General features: G+C 38.4%; 1 protein-coding gene across 2 annotated transcripts in view; it reads left to right on the top strand.

Annotated features, from left to right (window-relative positions):
- HACD2 (3-hydroxyacyl-CoA dehydratase 2) overlaps positions 1-21,381 on the top strand; it is an 89,987-nt gene that overhangs the window by 48,539 nt on the left and 20,067 nt on the right. For both annotated transcript variants that reach the window (XM_024756509.1, XM_024756507.1), the window contains exon 4: positions 12,719-12,807. In XM_024756509.1, coding sequence (XP_024612277.1) covers positions 12,719-12,807 — 89 coding nt within the window. The remainder of the gene's footprint in view (positions 1-12,718; positions 12,808-21,381) is intronic.

Here is a 21,381-nt window from a genome sequence, read left to right as displayed (position 1 = left end):
AATCAGGCAGCAACACTTCTCATCAGTCTAACAGCTCTGTCACCATGTCAGACTGGCTTCAACTAGCAATACTTCATTAAACCCAAAAGGAAAAGCAGTTTCAATTTTGAGGGAAAAATCCCGTTCTGAGAACAATTGACATTAGTCTGTAAGTTAAAACAAAATGAGGGCTGGCATTTCATGTTGCTTTATATACACCGTTGTCCTCATACAGAACCAGAGATGTCATTTTCCTGACTCAGGCAGGCACTGATACTAATGGACGCGCGCATGCATGTTCATATACACGCGCACACACACACTCCTTCCTCCATACAACACAAATCAGAGCATGTCAAAGGGACAGTGAAGGTCTTTGCTTCTTATTTTATCATCATGAACTCATGAATTTTAACATATCCGGTGTGATTCAGTCCATTGTATTTCTTCTTTTTAATGCTCAAATTGGCCATCTTTGGCCAGTTGGGAACATCTTCAGATTGTCTTCCGAGTCCTTTATGATAGAACCTCAGTCACCTTTTTAGTGTCCTTACTTTCTGATATGACAGGGTGTTTCACGCTTATCTTGTATTCACTGATATTTTTAAATTACAAAATATCTCATTGAATTAGATGTATTGTCATGCCTCCCAGTGGAAAATGTTTAGATTGCCCCCATTTTTAAATATTAATTTTTCAACCAATATCTGTTGATATGTGAACTTTTTAGTCTTTGGATTATGCCTTTTGCATACATTTTCACATGTAGTTACTAATTCAAAGAGTATGAAGATTCTTTTAACAAAAATATTGCAAAATTGGGACTTCACTGGTGGCCCAGTGGTTAGGACACTGTGCTTCCACTGCAGGGGGCGCTGGTTTGATCCCTGGTCTGGGAACTAAGATCCCACATGCTGCAGGGCGGGGCCAAAAAAAAAAGCCAAATTGAATTGCAAAGGATTATTTTTAATATTCACTAAGTTAATCATATAAAATCATAGGTTACTCGTTTCTTACTTTTTTGCTAATTATGAAATTGTATATACTTCCATGTTTGTTTATTATGTTTTCTATTATGTGAATTATCTACTATGCCCTTTGCTTATTTGTCCATTAGGGTCTTGATTTTTTAAAAGACAGAAACAATTGTGTCTTTATATGCTTCGAATGTTAACCTTTTGTCATATTGGTTGCTAATACTTTAATTCTCTTATAGCTATATATTGACCAATAATTAACCTTCTTTGTGAATAACCACCAAATTTTAAACATAAGTTTGTTTAATATTAATTTGTTGTATTCAACTATCATGTAAGCTTGGCAAGTCACTTTACCTCTTCACACCTCAGTTTCCTCATCTATCAAGAACTGAGTCGAATTGATCTCTTAGACCCTGTCCAACTCTGACAGCCAAGATTTTCTTAGCTAAACATCACCATACTTAAATAACCCTTGTGGTTACTTGCTCTTTTAAATAAAGAATCTTTCCCAAGAAAGCCTTCTTTCACAACCTTCTAGTAAAGTTAAACTTCATCTTCAATCTTCCTTCCCTACTCACTGAGAAAAAACATGGTTTAGCAGAAGTGTATTTCTTGGTTTGCTTAAGTGAAATCCTGTGATTGTTGTTTTTTTCAAGTAGTAAGGAAATGATTATACTCTCAAACTTGACATTAGATCTTCTGTTATTTCCAGTAAGTGACAATCAGATTGGGTTCAGCCTTTTGAAAAAGCTTTACATAATAGAATTTTCATAAGTATATTAAGACAAAACTTGATAAGTGTAAAAATAGAGATACTAATAAATCTTTTTTTAAGAAAAGCTTATGATGTAGTTTTGCTGGTGAAATATATATGAACTATCCCTATTTCAAGGCTGCACTTAACAGTCTGATCTAAAACACCTACAGCTCTATGAACAGTAAAACTAATCAGGTGACAATTTGCTATTGGAATGCTAACTATAATATAGAGGTTTGAGTGAGGTTCCATGACTTATAATTGACTTGTTGTGTCCTCTTTGAGAATGGCTTCTAATATTTTTATGTTTTCATCTTTTTCAAAATGTGTCACCCTTTTATAATATGTTATCTTCAGAATGGTTGGAAATGTGTCATTTTTTTAATGTTTATATTTTGCTCTCATTCAGAGATTAGACTTCCAGTAACTTTGTTAAAAAATGGAGACCCCAAAAGTAAACAAACAAATGAAAAAAAGCCTCTGGATATTTGATAAAACCCTCCAGAGCTCATTTCCTTCAGAGGCCTCTGGATCTCTTAAAGCCAGTTTATTGTTACTTTTTACATGTAAGAACCTCAGTTAAGTGGAAGAGCAAGCTAGTGGCAGACACTCTGAGAGCCGACTATCTGAAACAGGAAACAGTGAAAACAAACAGAAAAGTGTATAGAGGACATCCAGTAAACTTGAAACTACTACTGTAGTCAAAGCCATTTTACGTATAAGTACATGCTCAAACCGAGCCCCTGGACTTCCCTGGTAATCGAGGGGTTAAGACTGCACGCTTCCAACGCAGGGGGCGTGGGTTTGATCCCTGGTCGGGAAACTAAGATCCACAGGCCCGGTGAGGCGGCCAAAAAAAAAACACAAAACAAAAATGAGCCCCTTGGTTCTGTTTTTTTCATGTACACTGAAATTACACGTGGATTGTTTTCTCTCGTTACATTAGTCATAAAGGAGCTCTAAGCCAAGTTTGTGTTCTGCCCCAAGCAAGTGTACAGGCCTTCACCACATCCATTTAGGTATTGATTTCTCCCATGGTTTCAAGAGATTTTTTCTACCCCTCTTTCCATGCACTCAACTTCCTACCTTATATTTTTATTATGTATCATAGTGCTTTTCCAGCTTTTCTCAAGTCTGCCTAATATCTGTGAGGAGTATACTTCCTCTCCAGGGGTTTGAGAGTAAAGACCAGATAACTTGCCATAAATATGAAACACTTGAAGTCCCCTTCTTTATGTTTTAATGTAAAAATGGATTTCCCCCCGCCCGGGAATTTCAGGGAAAATTAATGGACCATGAAGATGCATTATATATATCCTGTGGCTTTGTCTTCTAAAGTGGAATTGCTTATGTAGAGGTAAAATTCCAATGAAAAACACCTGAAATTGTTCATACAACAGTACAACTTAGTATCGACTCTCAGTGAGTCCAGCACAGGCACTTTTCCCTCCAGTGTTGAAAGTGTTTACTTTTCCTTCATTTGAATGCCGGATAAAATAATTGGCTCGCATTTAGGGCCTCATTAGATGAATATTTTATTATCTTTGACAGTAAAATCACAATCAACATGGCCAGGAGACCCGAGACCGCTGCTCACTCCGGTGCACACATTCACACTGTGAAATGCTGGGTAAAGTTGCCCGCATGAATGTATTTTTCTATCTTATTTTCTTTTGGTTGAGTTCATACTGTTGAGTTTGAGTAAGTTGACTGCTAGTAGCATGTCACTGGATTGGACCCTAAAGCACATATTTGGGGTATACATGCCCCAGTGTGAGAAGCACCTCTGTGTTTAAAGTTTTGTCACATAAAGGGAAAAGATTTCATTCTAACTACACGGTTTTTCCCAATGCTAGACACGTGAAGTATCATTGTACCTGATTTCTTGTGCTTCTCCTTTATATCCATTTCAATTTGGTAAAAAATAAGCACTTAGTAACATTATCCTTTTAACACAAAATGTAATGCCATCTTACAGTTTAGTGTATCTTTTCAAAATGCCAATCTCAAATAAATCCAGAGGTTATCATATAAATACCATAATTTTGCTGTTGATTTCAGTGTAAGACACAAATTTCTTTTGTCAGAGCTCAATAAAGTAAGTGTGGTTATGATAAATATATTGAAAATTGCTTTCTGGGGGGGTCAGGTGCTGCAAGCCCAAGAGGCATGGCCTTTCTATGTTCTGGAAAAAAAGAAAAGAAAATTATCTTCTGTCAGTCCTTTAAAAAACAAAAACAGAAGAAGCCAGTAATCTTCTTCCTTGAATTTCATACTCCCACCCTTCTCTTCATTTTGGCCAGAAATATTTTGTTTCCCTAAGAATAGCTTGTACTCTAAGAGAAAATATTTAAGAAAATTCCTATTTAAGATTGGAATTAGTTCAGTTCCAGAATTATCTTTTGCTGATGCCAAATGTTTCATTTCTTGTTAAGAACGATGATTTTATTAATTTAAATTTTTAACTCATGTTTTTTATGAGTTCAAACAATGTGTAAAAGTACATAAAGTTTTAAAAAAACTGTACCAGTAGTGCTAGTCGTCATCTATATTAGATAAACATCATCCCAGGGAGCATTCTTCTCACATATATATTAATATAAGGAAGAAAAAGTAGATGGATAGAAAAATCAAGTTATATAGCTCATGCTATACATGCTAGTTTTCATTTAAATTATTGAGTTTATAAAAAAGAATATGGTGTAAAACCTTTAACCATGAGAGATGTATTATTTACTAAAAGGCCCCTTAAAGTTTAACAAAAAGATTATGAAAAATTTAGATTAGAATTACATTTAGCAATATTTTAGGCAATATCTCTTAATTCTTCCATCTCTTCTTCCCTGACTCCATTTTTAAATTGTTACTAATTTAATAATATTATAAATTATAAGCATTTACATTCTGTTCTATAACCATAATTACCATAATTGTTTTGTCTTAGTGTTATATATGAATGGATTCATTGCCTACTATGGGCCCTTTTGTCATGACTTCTCCATTCCTGAGTTCTTTATTTTGATTTGTATCTTGTTTGGCTGAATTTCTGACAGCATGTGTTTCTCGGGGTCAGTCACATAGGCATTATGTGACAAGTTCATTCACATTTAGTGATGTCTAACTTTTGCCATTACACTAGAATGACATCTTGTCTGGGTGCAATATTCTTGAACATACTTTCTTTCCCTCAGACCTTTGTAGTGTTGCTTCATTGTCTTTTGACATTGAATGTTGCTGTGGAGAAGTCTGAAGCCAGGATGATTTTCTTGCCACTTTGTAGGTAACTTGCTTTTTTTCCTGGATCCCAAAGTATTATTTTTTTAACTAAGAAAGTTCTTGGTTTTACTTATTCACTGTCAGTTGTTTTCTGAGATACAGTGTATTCTTTCAGTACAAATTTAGTTCTTTCATTTCTTGGATTACGCCCAAATACATTAAAACATTAATGTATTTAAATACATTAAATACATTTTCTGTTCCATATATTGGGTTTTCTACTTTGGGGATAACAATTATTCTTGTGTTGGATTGTCTTTGTCTTCTGTAATGATTATCTTCCTTCCAGTTGCTTTAACCTTTGACTTTTCCCTTAAATGCAGTGCAAGCTTTATTTTATTTATTCTTGATTTAATTTTTTTTTTTCTTTTTGGCTTAAAACAGCACCTCTTTATTAGCTCATAGTTCTATAGGTCAGAAGTCTGAGTGGGCTCAGCTGTGTTTTCTGCTTAGGATTTCACGAAGCCAAAATCAAGGTATCAGCTGGGCTGGGTTCTTATCTGGAGACTCTAGGGAAAAATCTGCTTCTAAGCTGTTGGCAGATTTCAGTTCCTTGTGGTTATAGTGCTGAGGTCCCATTTCCTTGCTGATTATTGGCCTGAGGCTGCTCTCAGCAATTGAATGCTGCTCTCCAGTCTTTGCACATGGCCTCTCCAGCTTAAAAGCCAGCAGTGGTGCCTCAGATCCTTCTTGTGCTTCGAATCTATCTGAATTCTCCTCCTGCCGTCAATGCATGCTTTATTTTTGTTTTTTTCTTGCATTATGTTCATATGGTTGCCATGTCTTTTCGTCTTGCTAAAGGGCAAGCAGCCCTGTCCAGCCATTTTATTTGCTGTGTTACTGAATCCTCCCTGACTGCATTTCCACAGTATTTAAGATTCAGTTGTCTTCCCCTCTAAGCTACAGTTTAAGGATGAAGGTTTTCCTGGTTTATGTATTTTTCTACATGCTGAGGGCATGGTGGTAGGGCTTAGGAGAGTACACAGATATTGAAACATAAAGCCTCAGTAATTAAAAGTGTATGCATGTATTGATATAAAAAGATCATCAGGATATTTTTAAAAGAAGAAAAGACTGTCATTATGGAAAAAATTGGAAAAAGGGTGTGTATAAATGTATCTTTATACATTGACTTACATATTTGCTGTTGTATACCTAAAATATATCTCTGGAATGATAGACAAAAAATTAATTGGTTGCCTGTAGGAAAGGCACCTGAGTGGTAGTAGGATGGGACTGGGAGGGAGACTTTTCTCTGTGTATCTTTTTATACTTTAAAAGCTTTGAACAGTGTGAACGAATTACTTATTTAAAAACAGGTGAGCTCTTCCTTCTCTTCTGAGATTTAATCGCTTCATCATGGGATTCCTCAACCCTTTAGAAAGTATATCCTGTCCTCATAGGGAACTTTGTACCAGTCTTCCAACTCTGTGGGGTCTGAAAGGCTTAGTTAGCATCTGTGAGGTGGCTCCCAGTTAGTTACTTCTCCATCACTTTTCAGCCTCCACGTCTGTTACACTCCAGTCAGAAATTTATGTTTCTCTCCCAATCTAGGCCTGTTAGTGAAAATTCTTGTGATTTTGTTGATTCACCAATATCACTTTTTGGGAGTTGGGAACAAAGCAGGAGGTGTACAATAATCCTTTCTTGGCTAGCACTTTTTAAAATATATGGTATAAAGTTGTACCCCATTCCTTTCTGGTTGCTGCTAGTGATTTTTGTTGTTGTTATTTAATGTTTATTACTTTTAGTTCAGTGGATTTGGGATTTCGGTAGGGAGATTCTGATTTCAATTTCCATCATTTAGTTGAATTGCTGGCACCAACTTTGTGTCTCCTTTCTTGCTTTGGTAGTGGGCTCCGTCTGAACACTATGCTACTCTGCTTCCAGCCTGTGTTGCCTTTCCTGTACTTAACTTTCAACCTGGTCTTGGTCATATGTAGCCAGTCTCCCAATCCCACTACCCTGGCCCATGTGAGGGCTGCACCAGGCAGGGAGGATTTCTAGCGCTACTCAGCTTTGCAGGGCTCAACTGTTCGGAGAGTCCTCAGAGCACCCTGGTTCTGGAGAAACAAGAACCTGATTGCCGAATCCCCTTTATACAGCTTTTGCTTGTTATGTGCACTCACACAAGTGCCTGTGCTTCTTTTATCTGCCAGTGTTTTGCTTCAAAAGTTCACTGCCTTTTCAACATAAATTCTCATAATTGTTTCTCAATTTATAACCTTGCCTTGCCAAAGATTCACACTGCTGACAGAGATATCTTTCTGAAACCAAGAAGCACTCATGCCATTTTCCAGTTTATAAATGTTTAGTAGCCTCACATCAACTTCAGGGAAAACGTGCTAAAAATAAAAGCTATCCCAAAGTAAATCAGTTATAGCCTGAGAGTGTAAGTTCACAAGGGCAGGGGCATTTCCTTCACTGTTGTAACCCTAGCATGAAGAACAGTACCTGGCACAGAGCAGGTACTCCAAAAATGTTTGTTGAATTAAATTAACAAATAATAGATATCTAGTAATCATTTTGAATGAATTTTGATCTAGTAATAGCTTACTGATAGGATTGCAGAATCTCTCCGTCATTTGGAAACAACCAATTGAAGCAGTCAACAATAAAAAAAAAAATGTGCGGTTTGGGTAGTTTAAACATGCTGTTAATGAACATTGTATTCAAATAAAGGGTAATGGTATAACAAATGTTAACACAGTGGGATTGACTGTAAGAAGTCTAGAAAAGAAAGAGGATCTGGTCTGTCTTATCTATCTATATTCCTCATTCCACAAGGATCTGTGGTAACTTAAACACAAAATATAGTACTGTAGTATGCTTCATATTTGGCTTGAAACTTTCTGACTACCAAGTTGAAAAGGGCAACTGAGTCATATAATTCTTATCATTGGAGAGGAATGATGAGAGGAGAGGAGAGGAGCAAACACTTCTTAACGTTAAGTTTTTAAACAAACTTCCCACTTGAGGCTTTATAGAAGGGGCATTGAGTGATAGGGTGGATATTACACTGCATACCATTCCTACAGCAGATAAGGTAATAATTTTTTAACCAGTTCTTATGAAACCGACCTGATGATAACAATAAACCCAACTCAGTGATGTCAGTTCTTTTCAGAGCTAAAATAATATGTTTCATCTGTGTGGCCCTTTGTTGTTTGTCTGGCTTGAATCCAAGGATAAACTTGGAGCTCCTGGACTTCAGATGGTCTTCCCTATGAAAGGGTTCGTTCCTCCCACTGACCTTTTTACTGATCCCTTAGAGGAGGCATTTTGAGATTGGGCTGTCAGGTGAGGGCCAGCAGTGCTGTTTGCTGGGTGACTGGTTGAGGTAGGTTCATATGCTATAGAAGCTAAGTGAGAGTTGGTATGGATGGCATCACTTGGAAAAAATTCAGGTGCCTAACTAGGCAGATTCCCTGGATGGGGAATGCAGAAGCACCTGCAGGCAAAGCCAGAAACATCTCTGCATCTGCATCAAATTAGAAAGCATCGGTCGGCTTTTTATTCCCTAACTTTCTAAGATTTAAATTTACTTCTGGGGCTGTGCTAAAGCAGGCACTCTTTTATGCTGCTGGTGGGAGTGTATATTGATATGAACTTTTTGGAAAGCAATTTGGCGGTATATTTCAAGAGCTTTAAAGGCATTCATGCCATTTGACCTAGCAGTTATACCTCTGGGAACTGTCCCAAGGAAATAATCCTTTTTTAACAAAAGGGTCTAAAGGGGCTTCCCTGGTGGCGCAGTGGTTGAGAGGCCGCCTGCTGATGCAGGGGACACGGGTTCGTGCCCCGGTCCGGGAAGATCCCACATGCCGCGGAGCGGCTGGGCCCGTGAGCCATGGCCGCTGAGCCTGCACGTCCGGAGCCTGTGCTCCGCAACGGGAGAGGCCACAACAGTGAGAGGCCTGCGTACCACAAGAAAAAAAAAAAAAAAAAAGGGGGTCTAAGCCTCAAAAAATTTTAAGTGTTATTTGTAATACTGCATTACTTCATTTATAGTGTCAAGAAATTGGAGCAATTTAAATGTCTCACAGAAGGAGAATAGGTAAGCAAACATATTCAACTCAAAGGAATATTATGAATCAAGTTAAAAATTTTGAAGAACATATTTGTTGTAAGATAGAAAATGTCTTAAAATGTTAAATGAGAAAAGCAAACCACAAATAGTATAAACAATAGAAGTTGAACTGTATTTAAAAATATACTTAGAAGAAAAGACTGGTGGGAAATTTACCAGAAAAGCAAGTCTTTGTTTTTGGTTACCAAAACTTACTTTTAAGGAAAACAATCAGGTAATTTTTGTTTAGCACTTTTGAAAGGGAAACGTATATAAATATTCATGTTTCCTAGAAAACGGAGCTTTATAGTAGAGAAGGGATAATTAATAAAGCTGTATATAACTGAATTGTGATATTCTTCTTCAGATCTCCCAAATGCCTCTGTTCAAAGTCACACTTACAAAGCATTCTGATTTTGACAGCAGAAAAAAGCACCCCTAGATGAGGGTCTCTAAAATCCCAGACATTTAGTAATTACAAAGGCTGTGCCTTTATTACAAGTGAATAAATTGACATTTTGGTTTAATAACTAGGATTTGACTAATGAGTCAGTCTCCCAAAAGCCTAGTTCTTGCTCGTGAGTGGCATAAAATTAGATTTTTGAACTTGGAAATCTGAGGTCCAGATCCTCGACTTTTTTGATCCCTACCCAAATATAGCAGCAACCCTGGAGCACTGCTCAGACCATTAGCAGTCTAGCCCATTGTTTCAGTGGTAAAAAAGAAAGAGCAGAAATAAAAGGAAAAAAAAATCATGTTTTTATGTGATGAACTGGCCTTTGAGTTAAAAAAAAAAAGCTAGAAAGAGTGGTGATCTTTCCTTGAGTGGCAAGTGCTTAATAACTCATTTAGGGAAACTTTTTGTTTGTCAATCTTTTTTAGTTTTTCTTATTTGAAATGCGATCTGGCTAAGTATATACACTTAATGTTTGACTCACTAATTAGCCTCTTTGGCAGTATTACGTATTATATCATCAGGCTCTGTACTTCATTCGTACATATTTTTAAATAAAAGGTTTATTCACATATCATTCAATTCATTCATTTAGAATGTACAGTTCAGTATTTACAGTTATGCAACCATCACAATAATCAATTTTAGAACATTTTCATCACCCCGAAAAGAAACCCTGTACCTATTGGCAGTCACTCTCCATTTTCTTCCTAACTTTCCAGTCCCAGGTCACCACTAATCTACTTTCTGTCTCTATAATTTTGCCTACTCTGGACATTTCATGTAAATTGAATCATACAACATGTAATCTTTTGTAAGTGGCTTCCTCGTTCAGCATAATGCTTTAAGGTTCATTAATATTGTAGCATGTATCATTACTTCATTTCCTTTTATTTATTATTTATTACTTTTTATTTATTTTATTTCTAATGTCCCATTATATGGCTTTGCCACATTTTATTTATCCATTCATCTGTTGATGGAAATTTTTAATATTTCCACTTTTTGGCTAATATGAATACCACCACAAACATTCATGTACAAGTTTTTCTGTGGGCATATGTTTTCATTTCTCTTGGGTATATATATTCCTAGGAGTGGAATTGCTGGGTCATAGGGTAATTCTGTATTTAACATTTTGAAGCAGACTGTTTTCTAGAGTGTCTGCACCATTTTCTAATCCAATCAGCAATGCATGAGGATTCCAGCTTCTCCACATCTCCACTTGTTATCATCTGTCTTTTTAATGATAGTGGGCGTGAAGTGTATCTCATTATGATTTGAATTTGCATTTCCCTAATGATGCTGAGCACCTTTTCATGTGCTTATTGACCATTTGCATATTTTCTTTGGAAAAATGTCTATTCAAATTCTTTGCCATTTTTAGATGGGGTAGTTTTTTTTATTGCTGAATTATGAGTTCTTTATATATTTCCTTATTATATATATTTGTAGATATTTTCTCCTACCTGGGGGTTTTCTTTTCACTTTCTTGATGGTGTCCTTTGAAGCACATAAGTTTTTAATTTTGATAAAGCCCTTTTTTTTTTCTTGTGCTTTCGGTATCATATCTAATAAACCATTGCCTAATCCAAGGTCACAAAATTTACATCTATGTAAATAACTCTATTCCAAGAGTTTTATAATTTTACCTCTTACATTTAGGTCTTTGATCCATCTTGAGTAACTTTTTATATATGGTGTAAGAAAGTATCCCAGCTCCATTCTTTGGCATGTAGATATCCAGTTGTCCCAGCACCATTTGTTGAAAAATAAATATTTTTCCATTGACTTGTCTTGGCACCCTTGTTGAAAATCAAGTGACTGTAAATGTGAGGGTTTATTTCTGGACTCTCAGTTCTATTCCATTGATTTATATGTCCATACATTTATATTTTTCTTTTATTCATTCTACAAAGGTTTATTGAGCATCTTTATATGCCAAGCATTGTGCTTGACATGTCCATTTTACTTGCTTTTGAGAACCAAATCCTACCTCTTCAAAGCCCAGATCTTCTTTAAAACTCATTCTAAGATATAATTTTCTTTCATAGCCAAACCTATAGAGCTTTATATGATTTGCACGTGGTCTTTTGGCAAGTTGTAGTTTGTCCAACTATATAAATGTCTAGAAGTCTGAGTGTATTTTAGAGGGCTTAGAAGAATGAAAATTGATCAGGGATAGTCCACTGAATGTATTGTAGATGAGGTTAGTTTTAAAGCGGAAGAAGAATTTACAACCCGTGATGAGGGGTTCCTGGCAGGTGTGGAGTTGCCCACGTGCAACTTGACAGGTCCAGAAAGTTGTTAAGTCTAGTTGCTGGTAGCAGTAAGACCAGTGAGAAATGGTGGAGAGGCTACTGGACTGCATACCCATAATTCTGCTTCCAGATTTTATTTTTGTAGCAGTTCCTTGCCAGTGTAAATTTAACAAAGATAGGAGAATGTTTTCAGATAATGACTTATTGCTGGGTTTAAGATGAATTAAAGGAGGGAAGAATTTTATATAATGGTGGTGGCTGGTCTCTAGATTGTGGTTGTAGGAACTGAAGGGAGAAGCCAAAGAAACGTAAACTTAGCAGAACTTGATGATTATCTGAAATAACTAAACATGATTCCAGTGTTATAACTTGAGAACATTGTGAAGATAATTGTACCAATGCTTACTGTTAAGAACAAGGTAAGAAGAAATGGTATATAAACTTTGATTTTGTCCACTTGTTGGCAGACTTTTCAAGTGGGTTATAAAAGATGCCAATTTAACCATTAGATAGTATATTATATCAAGTCTGATATCCAGGAGCTTCCAATATTCCAGTGACACAAATACCATTGATTTTCCTTCCATAGTTGCCTGTTCATTTTTGAAACGCGTATTGTAAAAGGAACTTTCAATGTCTAATTTTAAAGGTTAAGCAGTGGTTTTATTTTCTCTACCTGTATAAGTGGTTTTGAAAGACCTACGAAAGGTACCTAGATTCTGTGGTTTGCTATTGCCATTAACAATTTTATTGTTTTGAGGGAGGAAAAAAGTTTTAATATTGACTACATAGAAAAACATAGTCTATATAGCAATGTAGATAAGTTTCAGTTGCTCATGATAGTTTTGGCTTTAAACATTAAAATTTGGATGTTTTAGAAAATCTATTACATTTTGAAACTAGTACAGTACATTTATTTACCCATCCTAAAATTTCTTTCAGGAATTGTTCCATCTTCTGTTGTCCTGACTTCTTTCCAGGTGATGTCAAGAGTTTTTTTAATATGGGCAGTAACACATAGCGTCAAAGAGGTAAGTGTTTAAATTGACAAAAATAAAATACTATCAGCTTTAACAAACGTTAGTCAACTTTTCTTTCTCACATGTGTGTTATGGCTAAAGATGGAACTCCAGGTCATATCAGTATAGCCCAGATAAAAATCCCTTGTACTGTAGGAATTGGGTTACTAGTGGGAAACATACCCCAAATATGCAGTGTTGTAAAGAGAAGGCTTATTACACAAAGTCCTGAAATCTCAGTTCCCTTGGAGATTTGGCTGGTATGGATGTGGTCTGCACCTCAGTTATATTTTTCTGCTTTCTTGTTTGGATCCAGCACCATAAACTCTGGACATCGTCATCCTTGTAGTGGGACCGTTGTGGAAGTGAGAGACATTAATGCATTCCCAGAACAGTCCAATCTTTGTAGGACCAGGAGAAACAAACTTGTTTCCACCCAGCCCACCAAGGTTAATGGAATTCCCAAGTGTGCTGAGTCTAGTGGTTCTGGGAGGTCTGGGGCGGTGGATACCTGGGCAGGCCCAGGGATCTGTGGATACCCTCTGCTGGGGGTCTGGGGTGGTGGATACCCTCTGCTGGGGGTCTGGGGTGGTGGATACCCTCTGCTGGGGATCTGGGGTGGTGGATACCCTCTGCTGGGGGTCTGGGGGTGTGGATACCCAGGCAGGCCCAGGGATGCTTCTTGTAAGAACTGGAGGGATTTACCATGGGTGTAAATCCACAACTAAGCTTTCATTTTCTGGTATCAGGGAAGAGAATTGTTTTCTAGTATGTTTTTGGCTTTTTAAAAGTCAATTATTACTTGCTAATGTCATCGTGAGGAAGAGTACCTGTAGCCACCAGGAAGATTCAGTTTTCAGTTTTCCAGTCTCAGTAACTTATCACCAGCATTATTGGGTTCTTTAGCCTCATGAAATGTGCTAATCCGTTAGCATTATTCTGGTTTTTTCTTTGTCTTCTATTACTCTGAAATCCCTGTCAAAACATTTTGTTTTTCGGAATTTACTTAGACAGTTTCATTTGTATTTTAACTAATGTTTTTTTTAACTTGTTATTGGTGTATGATATACATACAGAAAAATGCACATAGATAATGAGTTTTTAAGCAAAATTGACTAAGCTAAGTTATTGTTTCTGTTATAGATTCACAGACTTTTTCTTTTAAGCTCTTTCACTCCTTGAAGATGTCTGTCTACACTTTCTGTGTAGGAAGAATGTAAAACAATCTCATACTTTTACATGATCACTTTTTAGAGTAATCACATTTCTTAAAACAAAAAAAAAAGTCAAAAACAGGCAAGTAAATCCTAATGTAGCATATTGCCCCTTGACCTCATTCTTGTTTCTGGAGTAAGGAAAAGTTATTGTTTACATTGGTTTCAAAGTTCTTTCTATAAATCATTTTTAACCTGTATTTCTTCCTCCTTTACTTTTGTGTATACACTGTGTCCTTTCCATTTTAACCAGCAACCCGAATTTTTCATTTCCCAATAGTCTTAAGTGACTTAAACTTTCTTCCTAATAGTAACTCATTTATATTCTTAAACAGGTAATTACGTACTTTCGATAATTAAATGAAGATAGAGTGTTTTCAACTCTGGAGTGTTTAATCAGTTTGCCAGTAGAGTCAGACCCTAGGTGTCCAGGAGCTAATGCTCCAGGTGATGGGTTGTTCATGACCTCTGCTGCTCCTCTCCTCTGCTTCAGTAACCACTCTTCGGGCTTCCCTGGTGACGCAGTGGTTGGGAGTCCGCCTGCCGATGCAGGGGACGCGGGTTCGTGCCCTGGTCCGGGAGGATCCCATATGCCGCAGAGCGGCTGGGCCCGTGAGCCATGGCCGCTGAGCCTGCGCGTCCGGAGCCTGTGCTCTGCAATGGGAGAGGCCACCACAGTGAGAGGCCCGCCTACCGCAAAAAAAAAACAAAAACAAAAAAAAAACCACTCCTCTGCTTATTAGCACTTCTGGCAAGCGGGGTGGTAGACAGGTAAATCAAAAATGACTACAGTTCAAGTTAAGCAGTTGTTACCATATTGCTATTACCGACATTTGCCAGGATTTCCTGGGCAGAGCAGGAAGACAGCTTGGATTAGAAAGCTATTAAATGTCTCTGTGGATTACAGCTCTGTTGACCTGGCCATTGCCCTCAGTAACCTCCTGCCTGACAGATGCAGACTTGACATTTAACAGATGGTTTCACAGGTAGTGTCATATTTGAGCCTTACAGTAATTTAAGTTATATGCTTGTTAGATTTGCATATTCATAATTGTTTCTCTGCAACCAAACTTACCCAATTTCTACTATTGTTAACATATCATTTTCTTAGGAATGTAGTAAATTTTATTGTCTTTCTGTCACCTCTTGGGTCCTCTTCTTTTCACATATACCCTATTGATTAATTGACTTACTCCTTTCTCACGTAAATAGTATTTGCTGTTCCAAGATCACACTTCTTTTCTCCTCATTCCCCTTTTCTTTGAAAAGAACCCATTCATCGTTTTGTTTATGGCAGTAGATTCCCTCCTGGCCCACCCCAAGTTGCTAATAGCTAATAGCTGTTGCTGTGGCGTTTCAGAGGCCAGTCTGCTGTCTGTGACCTGTTCCTTACCCCCTTGTCTTGGCCAAAGGCTGTTTTTCCTGCCGTAGAGTTTAGTGTTAGCTATAATTCAGTTTGTTCTATACAACATTACATATGGCTTCCCTGTTAAACTTCCATTCTTCTGTTTTACCGAAACATCTTTAAAATATCTGTATTTTCTTTATATCCAGCTTTGTTTATTTTAATGGTGGGAATCACATAACCAATGCATAGGGAAATTGACCTCAGAAATAACTGCTTCATAAAATATATATCATTTTCTCATAGTGATGTTCAGCTTCTTTTCACAGTACTCTACTTTCATTCTCAGTTTGTTTTTACATCATATTTCCCTCTAAAGTGGACACAGGTTCTTCATTTTCATAGCATTACGTTTGGATTTGGACTCTTGTTCCACCCTCTCTGGCCTGCTTATATTTTCTATGCTCATTCCCCTATTTTCTGTAATTGTACATGATGTACTAAGGTATAGCCTGTATACCTTTTAAGACTAGATATTACTTTTTTCATATTTGAGGTATATTTTCTTTTAAGACGCCCTTTAGGACCTGCATCCTTACTTGTCATTATAATTCTTTACTGCATGGAATGCTAGTCACGTAGATGTCACCAGGTATATCATAGGACTAAAAGGTGATCAGATGGTTTTCTTTTATGATGTATAAGGACCCACCATCACTAGCAGGACACCTTGATGAGCAGGATATTAAAGAAAAAATGTCTCTATGCTCAAAAGCTTTTTCTTGACCTAACAGAGCAAATAACCTTGCCACTTCTTTCCTTTTAAAAGGACTTTTTATATAAGCAAAGTAAAACTTCTGATAAAACAGACAAGCTCAGGGTGGGACATAGGGTTTGAGGGATACAGGAGGGAATCAGAAATTCAAGCTAACCTGTTTCCTTTCCAGTTTTCCCACCTGACCTCCAGAACTGAACTGGCTTCTTTCCCATTCCTTAGCCAGGCTGCCCACTGCTACTGCCACATCAGGCCTCTATGGGCATTTGTTCCCCTCACCCTCTGTTTGGGTCTGTGTCTTTGTCTCCTCATTGAACTGAAAAAAGATTGACATTTTTCAGAGTGAATTGCAGTGGGAGATGCCACCTTCCTTCCCTCACTATGACCCCCCTTCAGAAACAGACAAGTCCACAGGGCACATATTCTTCCTTGTCCAAAAGTAGCTAAGCCAAGCCCCAGATTCCTGGATACACAGGTAGGCCACTGTCCCTTTTCCTGGCCCAGCCCTCTTTGGAGAAGCCCACACACATCCTCTCCGGAGTTCTTAGTGTAAGATCGCCATGTTCTTGGAGCAGAAGTCCCAGGGCATGGGCAGCGGTTGAGTAAGAAGTTGCTGGGCTCTCGCTGTGACTTTAGCCTAAGTGCAACAAACACCTTCGACACCTTACCAGCGGTATTTGTGTAAAATAGACTATACTCTGGAGTGCTGAGCCTTCTCTCCTTTCTTCCTCACCCTTTGCCACCATTGGAGAAAAGGATGTTTGCCCACATTCCTTTGGAATGCTCCGTAAATTCTCGTGATTTCACCAGTCAGCTGTTTCCCACTTCTTTCTGGCATGCCACTGGGCTCTGTAACACTTAATCTGCCGTCTCTGCTAACTTCTCAGCAAGATGCCTACAAAAAGCTTGCCATCAGTGTTTAAGAAAGTTAGTAACCTCCAGTTATGATAAAGATATCATTATGCTGTTTGTTGTTGTTTGATGCATTACAGTTTACAGAGGGCTTTATTAAAATATGTTATAATTATCCACTCTTGACAGCTCGCTTGAGGTAGGTTGTAGTCTCCATTTAAAGTTTGGAAGCTAGAGAGGCAAATGACTGTCTGTCAAATGGCAGAGTTGAAAAGCAGACTTCTGAATTCACAGTCTTCCCACTGCATCAGAACTTGCTCTCACCGGTTAGAAATGTGATGTAAACACATCCTTATTTTTGTGTGCTAACCATACTTTCTTTATCCCGTGTGGAGTTGAAAACCCCCATCTCAGACCCAGAAGCACTTTTCCTCTTCAGCGGTTCTGTCATACCACGTGCATGTGATTCTCCACTCAGATCGGTTACATGTGAGATGTACAAATCAATTGTAGGCCCTGGGCGCTTGTCTGCAATGCTTTGCCCACCTGCGTCTCTGGTTTTTTAGTGCTCCTTTTAGGACACTCTGATTAAATCTCTCCAGTTAATTGGCCTTTCTCCATGAAAGTTCCAAGACTATTTTTCATACTGGGGTTTATGGACTATTTGGAACAGAATTACCAGAAAGCTTCTTAAAAATGCACTTTCCAGGTCCCGCCCCACATTTGATAAAGAATTTTGGGGAGTGGAGACAGAGAGTCATCACTGTTATTAAGCTCCTTGGATAATTTGATGAATTCTAAGGTTTGAGAAATGCTCTAAGAAACTGTAGTGTTGTGCTGTAATTTTATTTGCCCTTCTTTTTTCTTGATTTTACTTCCCACTTCTGCTTAGTTTCCTCGAGACCTAACCAGATTTCACCATCTCTGTCCCAAATCTGAGAGCCATAGTCTCATTCTTAGAGAATGAAAGCCTGGAGTTCCCTTACCTAGCTAAGTGGAGGGACTGTGGAGTTTCTGGTGCCTTCTCCAAAATCTAGTGTCTGTGGAGCTGAGGCTCACTTGCATGTAAGAGGAAGCTTGAGGGGCCCACCTTGAAGTCAGAGGCAGATTTGAAACCATGGCATTAAAGAAGCTAAAGCATCATTTGTTTGGGGGGCGAGTTGGAGGGAAGGGCTCCATCCTGGGCAGGTGCTTCTTGTTGCCTGGCCAACGCCACCAAGTAGATCATATATTATTCCAGGTAGATTGTTATCGTTTCCACCCAAGGAAATACTGCACAAACATCTCTCTTCTTCGGTTTTCTCAAGAAATGTCATCTTCCTTGGACACTTTTGTTATGTTCTAGGTAAGTCAAATTCAGTATTCTAGAACATGGAGGCTTAACAGCCATACTTTTCATGAGGAGTGGGTGAGCGTGCACTTCGACACTCACCCTGTGGCTTAGGACAAAGCACTTCAACTTTCTGAGCCTTGTTTTTCTCATCTGTGACATGGTAATACTGGAATCTGTCCTGCTCATTTCACAGAGTTTTTGTGGAGATTAACTGAGGGGAATACATGAAAACAAGGCAGCAGTGTTTAGAAATCAAGGTCTCTAGCATGCAGTTTTTTGCTGAGCAGCTTCTGAAACTCCTTATAAAACAGTTTCACTTCAGAAGGATTGCTACTTCCTTCATAGATGCCACACAGGTTTTTTTTTTCTTCCTCTTTTCCTCTGCTTTTTCACTCTTGTGGAAGCTAAAGGACTGAGTACAGTGGTATCCCCGATACTCCACGATTGTTTTCCTGGAGGATACTCCGTGATCCTTTTCCTGTTGTGCTGCATTATAGGTTCTCCTTCTCCGCTCGGTCCTCCAGCTGGGCTCGTGGTGCGCTCATGCTCTCGCTGCCTCTTGAGGTTGCTTCTCTTGTTAGCATGTTTCCTGTGGCTGCACGTGCTCCTTGTCCCTAACGGCCATCCGTGAACATGGGCTTTCGGTTAGGCAGGAAGGGCACCTTCTTATCCATATCATTCAGATGAGGAGCTGAGAGGCTGCATCTGGGGCACGTTGTTCCCTCCTTGGGTACTGTGCTTGGACCAGAAGCCACGCCACTGTCTTCTAGCCCAGGCCATTTCCACAGTGACGTTCCATCTCAGTTAGCAAAGGACATTGGGAGACATTCAGTATCTTTTGGCCCCTTGAGTGCTAAATGTCTAAAGTTCTCCACCCTACTCCATCTGTTCCCTTACTTTCTATTTTAAATATTTCTGTAGGTGGATTTGCATCACCTTCACTTTTAAAATTAGCACCTCTCCTAAAGGTGGGAAACCTCATTATTTGATTGCTAGTCAGACACTGTCAGACTTTAGAGAACTCCAAGACAGTTGTAGCAGTACTTTAATGCCACTTCCGCCATCTGTTAATAATGGACACTTAAAGATAGTGTTACTTTTCCCAAGGCTGGATGGTTCACTTTGACATTGAATATATTTAGCGTAGGTGATTTTGGCAAAATCAGGTTGTCTGTTTTTCTCTCAGTGTTTTTCTGTCCCTTTTCAACATTTTCTTGAACCATGTATAAAAATTTTATTGCAAAATATTTAGATCCTTTTGGGTTCAGTGTAGGCTCACTTCTGATGTTCCATGTTGCATCTTTCTCCCATTGTCTTAGTTCTTTTGTAGTCCTTGGAAAACTTCAGTGGCATTCCTTTGTTCAAAATGTATTATACTCTGTTCTTTGATAATTAAGTCAGTTGTGTTTAAAGTAAAATAAAACATCTTAAACCATACAAGTGAGTGTTACCACTACATCCTACAAAAACATAGCCTCCCTTTGTCAGTTAATAGTTGAATAGGTTCCAGGCCCAGCAAAATCAGGAAATCAGTTTCATTTGTGTTTAATGTTAATCTTTTTCTCCTCTCGGCTCTCCTCCACTGCACCCTCCTCCATCGGTGACCCTGCCCCACAAACACCCTCACACTTGAAGTTTCTCTGGACCTTTTCTTTTGCTTTCTTACCCCAAGGGCTAAATCTGACATCATCCATTCCCATTCCTCAATTCTGGCACGAGAGGGAGCAGTTAAACCAGACAAACTCCCTGGAAGATTGCACGGTTATCTTCATTTGGGGGAATGTCATTCAGGGCAGGAAGGGCCAGAGCCTGACCTGTCAGCTCCAAAGGAAAGTGCCCCACTCTATGAGGTTCCTCCAGGACTCAAAGCCAGACCTGCCCCCCAGCCTGCCCAGTCCAGACTGCCCTGCAGGTGGCCAGGCCTTTCAGGCCTGAGCACTATTGGCTTCTTCCTTTCCCTCTGCCCCAGAACTTCCAGATCTTGGGTTTCCCAGTGCATTTACAGTTCAGTTAGTCTTTTAAAATATTATGCTAAAACGCTTCTCCCCCATTTAATTGACGTTCTGGATGTATCAGTGGTGTCTCCTACTTTCCTCCTAATTTTTTTTACTTCTATTTCTGATAATGGAATTTCTGACACAGAAGCTCATTGTTGGAATGAATCCTCTTCAAGCATAAGACATTTTCATACTATTGGGTAGTATCTTAATATATGTAATTGCTGCTACTTAGAAATAGTAGGAAGCCTGTTTAGAGCCAAATCTGGATACTTGGAGTCCTGAGATTAACAAAGATGTTTGACTTTTGGCACTAGGAAACTGTCATGGAATAGGAATGAGAATGATGAAAGAAAAAAAAAGGTTACCTTGCATGTAAAATAGTAGTTTCCCAAAGAAGCACCTGAAATGAGATTTACAGGCTGGGAACCTAAGTGGTTTCAGCTTTGGTTATATGTCATCAGCTTGAGTTGAAGAATAAATAATGCAGGGAAGTAAGCCTGTGTCATAGAAGTGTGCTGTCAAGTTGTACTGTCAGTGGAGAGTTACCAATAAGTGAATTTGACACTCAAACCAGTTTTCATCCGTGGTTTGAAAGTGAAGTGAATTCAGATGTTTATTTCAAGCCAAAAAGGGTAACTTTCTGGTCCCATGTAGTGATAGAAACGTGTTGGTTACCAGCATTTTTCTTTTGGATATTTCCTCTATCCCAGGACTGTACAAAGGAACTTTTGGTAATGGCAGAAATGTTCTGTGTCTGTGCTGTTCGATATAGTAACTACTAGTTGTATGTGAACACATACTGAACCCTTGAAATGAAGTTAGAGTGAATGAGGAACTGAATTTTAATGTAATTTAATTTTAAATAGCCACATGTGACTGGAGTTTACTGTATCGGACAGTGTAGCTGTAGTTGTTCAGTGTAATATTATTTACCATTCTCTTTATTTTCAGTCCATATATTTTATCTCATATGTGCATGACTGTGTGATTTAAAAAAAAAAAAAAAAGTAGGGCTTTCCTGGTGGCACAGTGGTTGGGAGTCCGCCTGCCGATGCAGGGGACACGGG

This window comes from Neophocaena asiaeorientalis, unplaced genomic scaffold (assembly GCF_003031525.2).
Source record: "Neophocaena asiaeorientalis asiaeorientalis breed wild unplaced genomic scaffold, Neophocaena_asiaeorientalis_V1.1 scaffold22, whole genome shotgun sequence".
Taxonomy (NCBI): domain Eukaryota; kingdom Metazoa; phylum Chordata; class Mammalia; order Artiodactyla; family Phocoenidae; genus Neophocaena; species Neophocaena asiaeorientalis.
The sequence above is the reverse complement of the archived record's forward strand: the minus strand, read 5'-3'. Positions and strand labels throughout refer to the sequence as shown.